Consider the following 11,404-nt stretch of genomic DNA (forward strand, 5'->3'; position numbering starts at 1 on the left):
ATCTTTATTCTCGGTGCAACCATGGCAGCAAGGAGAAGAAGTTGCGCCAAGTTGCGACCAGTGAATGAGCAGATGCATAGGTGTTGCCATGGCTGACAAGAGGTTTGGATATGAGTGGGCATGTTTGGGAGAAATTTAGGTTGGATTTGAGATCTGTGTCATGGTTGGGGATAAGAGAAGGACGGATGAGTGGAATGTAGGGGAGATTGGTTGTTTGGTTACAGGTTTAGAGACATTCTCCTTACTATGTGAACTCACAAAAGTTTAAAAGAAATTAAAAAAAAAATCAAAATCGAACAAAAAAAAATCGAAAACACATGAACTGAACCGAAGCAAACTGAAATTTCAGTTTGATTTCAGTTTTGACAAAAAACCGAACCATTTTGAACCGAACCCAGCCCTATTTTCAGCGAGAAATAAAACATAGATCAAATTCGAGAACTTAGTGAACTTCTGAGCTCTATATTGTTATTGCAAGAAAATATTAATAGTAGAGAAGGTCAAATAGGTATTCTCAGGAGATTCTCTTCGGTCAAAGTTTCATTACAAAACTTGAGAAGTGTTCAGATTCGACAAACTTCAAAATTATATTCATTCATAGAATTAAAGTCTTAGAAGCACAAATGATGCCAGTCGTGTGTTGATTCAAGCAAGAATATGTCATTTTGGTGATCAAAGCGATCAACCAAAGCAAACCATAGTGCACATGGATCCTCTTCAGCAAGATATTTAGTTTGCAGGGTATTATGGCTATGTCTTCGGATGAAGATCATAGCGGTGGCTTTCTTAGCTTCGCCAATAGGGTTGTCCGTCTCATCTTCAATGGCACGACGCAAATTCTTTGCAGTAAGGTGGAGCTTCACATCTTAGATCTACTTGAGGCAGTTTCTTCCAGATACCTCCAAAGCCTTGAAGTCAAGTTTGTTCAAATTCGACATGTTCCTATCACAAAATAAAGGGTAAATTACATTTTCATACCTCAGGTTTAGGGCTTATTTCAACTCTTTACAACATCTTCAAAACATTTCACTTTCATACCTTAAGTACTATTTTATTTTAAAATAATACATCCATTTCATTTTCCATCCACGAATCTGTTAAATGCTGACATGGTGCCACATATATACCACGTGGCTGCCAAATGTCTGCCACGTGGCAAGTAAAATATTTTTTTAATTTTTTTTTTTAAAAAAAACTTGAATTTTCTTCTTCTTCTGGGTTACAGGGTAGGGGTGGGCAAACGGGCCCTGGGCCCGCCGGTAGAGGCGGGTACTAGCGGTTCGGGATGGGTTAGGACGGGTCCATATTATGTTATATAGAAAACAGGGCGGGCGGGGCGGTTCCAATTTTCTAAAGACACGGGCCCCCGGCCCAGACCGTATCTAATGAATTGAATCTTCTCTTAGTTCACTTTCTTGAAGACTCCCAAACTCAGACTGAATCTCCTCTCTCTATCATCCCTCTTGTATCTAGATCTCCTTCCTCTCGATCTTTCTCTTCTAGAGTCCAGAATAACTCTCATCCTTGTCGATTTTCGATCTCTTTCTATTGAACTCGAAGGGAAAAATGACAAACTCAGTATCTCTCTCTGTTGAACTCGAGGGGGCGAACGACGAAAGACAGCGGGCTCAATTAGATCGGAGAAGACGAACGTTGCAAGGCTTCAAATTGGAGAAGACGGTGGGCTCAAGCAGATTAGAGAAGACGAAGGTGAACAACTGGGCCGATTTTGTGGCGCTCAAACAGATCGGAGAAGATGAAGGTGAACAGATCGGAGTTAACCACTCAATCTGGTTCGACTCGCCTGATTTTGTGGCTCTATTAACTCGATCGATTTCATCGAGCTTCCTCTCTCCGCCATTGACGGCTTACCTGAATCCGTCGAGTCCACTTTCGAGCTGCCAATCAACAAAGCCCCCTACCTCAAAATAGCCTACAACTTGCTCAAGCATGCAGTCACACATTTCGTCCAACACTCGGGCATCAACTGGGTCGTCCACGACTTGTTCTCAACCGTAGATTCTCTTCTGTGCTGAGGAAGACGACCTCAACGAGGTCATCCCTCACCTTATGTGTTGGACAAAAAAAATTAATTGGTTGCAGTTGTTGATCTGAGGATGGACGCTTGCAGGATTTTCTTGCAGCGCCTAAGGAGAGAGTTTGATTTGATCTACGACGACGCCCTCTTCCCGTCCTGATTCGATTTCGAACTCGAATTCGATTGGGAATCTGGGTTCTGGAACGCTGGAAATTAGAAGAAGAAAAAAAAAAAAAACAGGGTACTCGTAGGAACCGACCTGTTTTATATGGGCCGGATTAGGTCCGGTTCTTAGTTTTAAAATAGTAAAATCCGGCTTGGCCCGGCCCATGCCCACCCCTATTGTAGAGGGTTCCCTTCTTCTTCTTTTTTTTTTTTTCTTTTTTCTTCTTCTTCTTCTTCTTCCTCCTTCTCCTCATCTTTCTTGTTCTTGTTCTTGTTCTTGTTCTTCTTCCTTTTTCTTCTTCTGGGTTGCAAGGGGTTCGGGTTCCTTCTTCTTCTTCTTCTTCTTCTTCCTCCTTCTCCTCCTCCTTCTTCTTCTCTTCTTCTTCTTCCTCCTTCTTCTTCCCCCCAGCGACCCACATCCTTGAAGAACGCAAAAACTTGCAAGAAGAAGAAGAAAAAATAAATAAAAAGAGGACCTGAACCCCCTGCAAACCAGAAGAAGAAGAAGAAAAAGAAGGAAGAAGAAGGAGTAGGAAGATGAAGAAGAAGGAGTATGAGGAGGAAGAAGAACAACAACAACAAAAAAAAAGGGAACTCAAACCCCCTGCAACCCAAAAGAAGAAGAAGAAGGAAGAAGAAGAAGAAGAAGAAGAAGAAGAATAAGAAGAAAGAGGAAGAAGAGGAAGAAGAAGAAGAAGAAGATAAAAAAAAAAAAAAAAAAAAAACCCCTGCAACCTAGAAGAAGAAGAAGAAAAAAAAATTTCAGGTTTTTTAAAAAAAATTAAAAAATTATTTTAGTTGCCACATGACATATATGTGGCAGACACGTCAGCATTTAAATAATCCATGGATGGAAAATGTAATGAATGTATTATTTTGAAATAAAATAGTACTTAAGGTATGAAAGTGAAATGTTTTGAAGATATTATAAGGAATTGAAATAGAATCCAAACCTGAGTATGAAAGTGTAATTTAGACAAGATGTGATTAGTGCAATGGAGAAAAAAAAAATCAATCCATTCACATAAGAGTAGAACATTCATGTTCTAATAGACATGTATTGGTTAATATTCACATGGAAAAAAAAAAAAAGAAACAACTTTGGATTTTCATGGGTGATTTTTTTTAATGAAAAACTTTAGGTTTTCAAACAAGGCATGCTTTTTTCAAAATAATTATGAATTTGAGGTTCATATGTTCCTACAGGTAAACATATATATACGCAAATATATACACAGAAATATGCAACAAGAAAATATGCAAATAGAACTTCGGGTCTAAAATTATATTTGAATTAATTATTTTGACTTCAGGCCAAATTTAAAGTGTAGGCTAAAAAATATAAAACCCATTGAGCCTAAAATAATTAGGCATGGAAAACTCGTGGCTCAAAAGAAGGCCTAAGCCCACGGGTGGGCTAAAAAATGTCGGACCGTGTAGCCCAGGCCCAAAAATTGGGATGCGGGTGTCTCGGGTGGGACTGCAGGCCCACAGTGGAAGAGGAACAAAACAAGCCAGATCAAGAGAGGAGCCTAAACCTGGCAATTTCTTACACGACCTGTTAACACAACACGAAAATAACGGGTTTCGGGTCAATACGATAAATAATCGGGTCATTATCGGGTCACACGATAATAACTTGTTAATAATGGGTCCTTAATAGGTTTACACGAGAGTGACACGCTGGTAACCTATTTCGACACAATAAGAAAAAAGTTATTTTGATGATTTTAATTTTTTAAAATACTAAAAAAAACTTACTATAAAATAAAATAGATATAATAAATATGTATATATTGTTTATTAATTATTATTTTATATAAATTTTAAAATTTAAGTTTTATTAATTAATTTATTTTTATAGTATATTATAGGCAAGGATTGAGATTAAAAATCATAAAACACATTAAAAATAAAAATATCAAGTAATTTGAAAATACGAAACACATTAAAAAAATTATAATAATTAATTTACATGTGCGAAAAATATGAAAAAATATGCAAATGCTTGTAGTCACATCCTCTATGCTTTAAGGATGGGTGTCACATCCCGGCCCGGGGCGGATCACTTCCCAGGCCCGCTCCACCACCGTAGCACGATATTGTCCGCTTTGGGCCCCGACCACGCCCTCACGGTTTTGTTTTTGGGAACTCACACGAGAACTTCCCGATAGGTCACCCATCCTGGGAATGCTCTCGCGCGCTACTCGCTTAACTTCGGAGTTCCCATGGAACCCGAAGCCAGTGAGCTCCTAAAAGGCCTCGTGCTAGGTAGGGATGAGAATATACATTTAAGGATCACTCCCCTGGCCGATGTAGGATGTCACAATCCACCCCCCTTAGGGGCCCGACGTCCTCGTCGGCACACACGCGGCTAGGGTTAGGCTCTGATACCAAATTGTCACATCCCGGCCCGGGGCGGATCACTTCCCGGGCCCGCTCCACCACCGTAGCACGATATTGTCCGCTTTGGGCCCCGACCACGCCCTCACGATTTTGTTTTTGGGAACTCACACGAGAACTTCTCGATGGGTCACCCATCCTGGGAATACTCTCGCGCGCTACTCGCTTAACTTCGGAGTTCCCATGGAACTCGAAGCCAGTGAGCTTCCAAAAGGCCTCGTGCTAGGTAAGGATGGGAATATACATTTAAGGATCACTCCCCTGGGCGATGTGGGATGTCACAATGGGTATATGATCGTTTGAATTTTTAAAACCATACAAACTCTCATGAATAGTATTTTTAAGGGAGTTCAAAATAAACAAAATTCATAATCATTAATGTATAAGTCTAAAAGATGTGAAAGCATAATAAACGTTTATAATTGCATCCTCAACACTTAGACGATGGTTACATGGTCTTTTATATTTTTAAAACCCTCCAAATCTCATGAACAATGTTTTTTATTTGAGTGCAAAATTAATAAAATTAATAAAAATTATTGTGGAAGTGTGAAAAATGTAATCACTTATAATGAAAAACTTTACAACTTTCATGAAGGGGTCAACTCCGAAATTTAGTATGTATATACTAATTTAGTATTATGTTTTACATTTTTTTGGATCAAATTATGTTTTTCATTTTCATTTTTATTGATTTAAAATATATTTTTCTTAACGGAGAACGGGTCGAGTCATATTACCTGATAATATTAACGAGTTTATTTCGGATTGGGTCATATTACCCGTTTACTTTAACAGGTATTACACGACACGACCCGTTAAGCTATTTGGTATGACACGAAAACGACACAAACACGAAAAGCACGACACAAATGTTAGGTCTAGAGGAGCCTATGAAAAAGGTCTAATCATGTGCGGCGCAAACAGTGAAACCGGGGGGAGGTGCGATCCTGTGCGTCGCAGCGTATGGGACACCATAGCCCTCGGGCTGGTGTCACGCTTGGGCTGAGTTTCAATGTATGGGCTACAATCTAGGAGCCCAGATTGCTATGTCTCTCCAATGGGCTTCAAACAGAACACCAAAGCCCAAAAGGCTGGTGTTAGGACCAAGTGCAGCCAAGTAGGTTTGGGTCAGAACCAAAACATCCCAGTGTTTGCTGGGTAAGGTCGCTAGAGTGCCACCACTGTTAGTGGCCATGTTCTGGGTTGATTTTGGTCGGGAGAAGCACGGGTTCGATCTGGAATCTTATATTGAACAGAGAAAATTCAATTTCTCGACGTTTGGGTGTGAAAAACCATAGGGATTTCAAATCAAAATCCTTGAAAACCTAATGAAATTCAACGGGAATTTCAATAAACATCGTCGGAGACAATGAATTTGTCCAAAAAAGCACAACTTTAGGTTGTGGTTTGCCACAGAGGTAGGCATTGTTGCCGTGACTTGGTTACGGGCGAGTGAAGGTTTTCTGGGGACGACGCCATGAACGATGTCATGTTGGTTTTCATGGAGAGGGAGAGCTGCTAGCACTCAGCTGGTGGCTCTTAGCCACACAAGTTGCGGGTCTGGGCGAGTCGAGGTCGTGGGTTCGAAGAACCCTAGCCACACCGATTGGTTTTGTTTCCCTTTTTTTTTTCACAATGCAATTCAATTTAATGCATATGCAATTTAATTTAATATTTTAATGTATGTACATATATTTGATGCAATTCATGGCAATATCAAATTCACATAATTTAATAATTATGAATATAATGCATACACAATTTATATAGAATCTAAAATTCGAAAAACGTAGAGTTGCGTCATACATTATGGTAAAAGTTCATGCTATCAGGGCTGCAAAAATATCAAGATAAAAACCGTTGTTTTGGAAGAACCTGATTGCGTAACAATATGGATGAACTGGTTTGAAGAAGAAAAAAAAAAAGCTTCAACGTTTTAAGCACAACGGTAGGAGCGTGTTGATAATGTGTTGTAGTCTATTTCATCTAACAAGAAGGAGAGGGCCGACGACAAGGGGGAGAGAGAGAGGAGAGATGTGTTTGTAGAATCGTAGGGGAATTGTGGATTAAGGATGTGTTATCCCCCCACATAGTGCCTTTATTTGTGGTAGTAAAAGGAGAGAATAAATCCTTCATCCCCAAGGAATAAAAGTCCATATAGAAAAAAATAACTAGAATCAAATCTAACCTAGGATTTACACAATCACACTTAAACTAGAAAAGTTCACAACAATCTTGTGATTTTCCACCGGATTTTGTTTTAGTCACTCTGGTTCCTATTTTTAATTCCTCATTGTTTGCTTTTTGTGAGTTTTCTTCAATGCACATCAAAGTCGCACATCTAGGTTATATAATAAAACAAAAGCCGATAAATCATGTTGTATAATTTAGCAAAAATCTTGTTATGATTTACAACTTAAATGTGCACTTTTAACGTGAAACGAAGAAAACCTCTTACTTTCTAAAACCACTGGGTTGAAATTTCTCTTGAAAAGGAATTTGTCCACAGGAAAAAGACAGAAGCTCGGCCCACTACTATTTTTGGGCCAACAAAAGAGTTTGCCATTTGAGACTCGGGCCTACATCGATTCAGCCATCAACTTTGCATTTTGCGCTTCCCTGCAAAACTACAAAACTACAAACTTATTAATTAATCATTTAATTACAAAGTTAAAACCTAATTAGAACAAGGAATCAAAGGGCAAGCAAAACTTGTCTATAGTTTGTCTTGGTAAGCTGTACGGTATTCCGCTCCTTGCAATCGTTGGATTGCTGGCACACCAAAAGACAAAACAGCCTTTCGGAGATCTCAAGGGTCCTCCATTACCCCGACCCTTTCGATACTTCCCATGTTTCTTCCTTGTTAACTCTCTCCGACCTCCTCACCCCAAAACCCAGCACCCCATTTCTCCACTGAATTCCGATCCCGACCAACAAACTAAAAAGCAGAGAGAGAGAGAGAGATGGCGACTCCTCCTTCCACCCATTTCTGCCACACCTACTCGCCGCCGCTGCCGCCGTCATCATCGTCGTCATCTGTTTCGTATTTACCTGTTTATTCATCTGTACACGGACGCCTACAACGCGTTTCAATTTCTTCGATTCCGAGACGTTTTGTTTCAGCTAAGGTTTCTCAGCAGAATGCTGTCGGCTTGCAAGACGGTAAGCTCCTTCAGCCTTCTAATCTTAATTTCATTGATTTGGATGTCATCAGAAATCAGATTTTTTTATTTTTGTTCTGTCCTTTGTTTAATTTAGTTGTAAATTTACAGTCTTTTAATTTGGGTTTTTCCATCAATGTAGGCCCGCCGGCGCCGGCGGTCAACCCAATTGAGAACGAAGCTCCTTTCGAGAAACTGAAAGATGGGTTGCTTTCAGCTCCGTCTTCGAAGGAATCTAAAGACACGGCCGTGTTTAATGTTAATCAAAGTGAATCTACTGTCAGTATCACGGTGGTTGGAGCCTCCGGGGACCTTGCCAAGAAGAAGATTTTCCCCGCACTTTTCGCACTTTTCTACGAGGATTGCCTCCCGAAGGTGTGGACTATTTGTTCTTTATCTTTCGTTTGATTACTTGATTCTTAGATTTCGATTGATTGGCGAAAAATGAGTATGTAAATATTTTGTTGCAGCACTTCACTATTTATGGTTATGCTCGGAGTAAGATGACCGATGCCGAGCTCAGAAACATGGTTAGCAAGACGCTTACTTGCCGAATCGACAAGAGGTGAGCCAAAAGCTTTGGCCTTTGTTGTGAAATGTGGTTGCTTTGCATATTATGTATTGTTTGCTGAGAAAATTAGAATACACAACTATAATATCTAAGTGTTGGAGAGACAAAACAAGTAAACAAATTACTATATTACACTCGCAAAATATTACAACATAGAAACTCTTGAAGAAAGGAGATACATAATACATAATACATTCTTTCTCCTATTTATAGGTTTGCTAAACCGACTTAATCATTGCTAGAATTTTCTAGCTAGTGCATTGATCATGCACTACCACGGACCTAAGAAACCGCCATAATCTTGTGAGAGAATTGTCTAGCATAGTTAATATGCATGCACTGGTCACTTAAATCTCATGCATGTTTGAACTAGAAAAATCTGGTTCCTTTGCACCTGACCAAAATGCAGTCTCTAGAAGGCACTGCCTTCTAAGCTTGCTGCTATACTTTGCCAGAGTTTTGTAGCAGAATTATTCATGCACCAACTTTGCGCTGGTGTTGATCTTTCAACATTGTTTGAAAAGATGGAAAAGTTATTGCTGGGTGTATAAAGTTTGAGGTTGATTAATGCGTGATGAATTGTTTTGTTGGAACTTCAGGGAGAATTGCAGTGAGAAAATGGACGAATTTCTTCAAAGATGTTTCTATCATTCTGGTCAGTATGATTCGCAGGATCATTTCGCAGAGCTGGACAAGAAGCTAAAGGAACATGAGGTAATAATTTGAGTGTGTACTCTAACCTTAGTGATAGAGTGTTGAATACGATTTTATACTTTGCCTTCTGTTCAAGTTTTCTTGGTGCTGTTGTCTGTGGGAACTTTAAGCTCTCTCTGTACTTTTGGTCATTGCCTGTTTGAATGATGTTCAAGTAAGCTATTTTCTGGGTCTTGATTCTGCTTCCATTTAGATTGACAAGCAACTACATGTGTAGGCAGGAAGAGTTCCTAATCGCCTGTTTTATCTGTCTATTCCTCCAAACATATTCATCGATGCTGTTCGCTGTGCTAGCTCGTCGGCTTCATCTTGTAATGGCTGGACTAGGGTTATTGTTGAGAAACCCTTTGGCCGAGATTCAGAATCATCTGCTACTTTGACCAGTGCCCTCAAACAGTACCTAGAAGAGGATCAAATTTTCAGGATAGACCACTATCTGGGCAAGGAGCTTGTGGAAAACCTATCAGTTCTCCGCTTCTCCAACCTTATTTTTGAGCCCTTGTGGTCAAGGCAGTATATAAGAAATGTACAGTTAATATTCTCTGAAGATTTTGGCACTGAAGGACGTGGAGGGTACTTTGACAACTATGGGATAATAAGAGATATAATGCAGAATCACTTGCTTCAGATACTGGCTCTCTTTGCAATGGAAACCCCTGTCAGTTTGTATGCAGAAGACATCAGAAACGAGAAGGTTTTACGAATACCTGAAATGGGGCTGCCTTCGTACTTTGTATTGCATTCCTCTTTATTCTGATATTTATAGTGCTTGCTTGTTGCCAGGTTAAAGTTTTACGCTCTATGAGGCCACTACAACTTGAAAATGTGGTCACAGGGCAATACAAGAGTCATGTTAGAGGTGGTATTACTTACCCGGCATACACTGATGATGAGACGGTACCCAAAGACAGCTTGACTCCAACATTTGCGGCAGCTGCTCTCTTCATAGACAACGCAAGATGGGATGGGGTGCCTTTCTTGATGAAGGCCGGGAAAGCATTACATAATAAGAGGTTTGTTCAATTAGAGATAAGATTCTCGTTCTTGTTTACCAGTCATGGTTTCAGATATACTAATTCATATTTGCTTCTTCTTCTTTTTTTTCCAGGGCTGAGATAAGGGTACAGTTTCGGCATGTGCCTGGAAACTTGTATCGAAATATTGGAACGGATCTTGATCGCACGACAAATGAGCTTGTTATCCGAGTACAGCCTGATGAAGCTATTGTCCTGAAGATCAATAACAAAGTCCCTGGTCTTGGAATGAGGTTGGACAGGAGCAATCTAAATCTCCACTACGCAGCCAGGTTAGGTTTAAAAAGTTGAAAGTTTATGTATAAATTGCACGAAAGAATTTAATGTGTCAATGAATAATCGTAAGTGTAATTAGTAATATAACATGCACCAGTGTGTTATCTTCTTTTGTACCCTTCAAAAAAATGATGAAATACCTAACCAAATTCGTTTGTTTTTTGTTATTTGTAGATATTCAAAGGAGATTCCGGATGCTTATGAGAGGCTTCTGCTGGATGCTATTGAAGGGGAAAGGAGGCTGTTTATCCGGAGTGATGAACTTGATGCAGCTTGGGCACTCTTCACACCCTTATTGAAAGAGATTGAAGAGAAGAAGGTTATTCCCGAATACTATCCTTATGGAAGCAGAGGTCCTGTCGGGGCACACTATCTTGCAGCAAGATACAAAGTCCGGTGGGGTGATGTTGGCGTGGAGGTGTGAATTTGAGGAGGCCGGCCTCATTGCCATTGCTATCATAGCCAAACAGGGTAAGGTTTTTGTTTTGTAATTTGTTCACCGTAGATTAGGGTTGTGTTGTTTCCAGTCAACAAGAAATTAGAAGTAGGATTGAATTATCCTGGAGTTTTTGCGAATTCCTCTCGTTGTCAACGTAAAGAAATTTGAAGCAATTTCACTTCAGATTTCTTCATTTGAGACAATAGATGGAGTAGTTTTTCGTTGTTATTTTCACACTGCCACACGTTGATATCAATACAATCATGTTATCAAGTGTAGCACTTTATTAATAATAAATTCCAAGTCATTGGCACGACATTCATTTTGTCCGCTAAAATTAGCAACATTGCGTGACAATGTCACAAGTTCGGACTAGAAGACGGTGAACTTACAAACCTACAAATTAATAGGATATACTCGGATTCTGCAATTGTGAAGAGTTAACTGGAAACTTGACTTCAGTTATTGAAATTGAAGGTATTTTCATTGACGAATCGAGTTCGATTTTGCTCACCCCTTTTAACTCCAGTCGAGTCGCCTAGAATCGGTACACAAAGTTTACATGTTCATTTAATTATTGCACTACACAAACGGGATGTC

The 11,404-nt window shown here is 39.7% G+C and overlaps 1 protein-coding gene across 1 annotated transcript; it reads left to right on the plus strand.

Moving 5' to 3' along the window:
* The first annotated feature begins 7,338 nt into the window (after nt 1–7,338).
* LOC103935104 (glucose-6-phosphate 1-dehydrogenase, chloroplastic) lies at nt 7,339–11,122 on the plus strand. Its single transcript, XM_009344855.3, has 8 exons — nt 7,339–7,771; nt 7,913–8,145; nt 8,241–8,335; nt 8,941–9,055; nt 9,273–9,749; nt 9,839–10,068; nt 10,164–10,361; nt 10,540–11,122. The coding sequence occupies exons 1-8, from the start codon at nt 7,573–7,575 to the stop codon at nt 10,787–10,789; spliced, it is 1,797 nt and encodes a 598-aa protein (XP_009343130.2). The 5' UTR covers nt 7,339–7,572; the 3' UTR covers nt 10,790–11,122.
* The last annotated feature ends 282 nt before the right edge of the window (nt 11,123–11,404 follow it).

The sequence above is a fragment of a genome, unplaced genomic scaffold, assembly GCF_019419815.1.
Source record: "Pyrus x bretschneideri cultivar Hongxiangsu unplaced genomic scaffold, Pyrus_bretschneideri_v1 Contig6, whole genome shotgun sequence".
Classification (NCBI taxonomy): Eukaryota; Viridiplantae; Streptophyta; class Magnoliopsida; order Rosales; family Rosaceae; genus Pyrus; species Pyrus x bretschneideri.

Excerpts from the sequence above, each read along its gene's own strand:
- LOC103935104 (XM_009344855.3), top strand. The coding sequence starts at position 7,573 with ATGGCGACTCCTCCTTCCACCCATTTCTGCCACACCTACTCGCCGCCG. Across the intron at positions 7,772-7,912 it reads TGCTGTCGGCTTGCAAGACG|GCCCGCCGGCGCCGGCGGTC; the intron begins GTAAGCTCCTTC and ends CCATCAATGTAG. Across the intron at positions 9,750-9,838 it reads AAGACATCAGAAACGAGAAG|GTTAAAGTTTTACGCTCTAT; the intron begins GTTTTACGAATA and ends GCTTGTTGCCAG.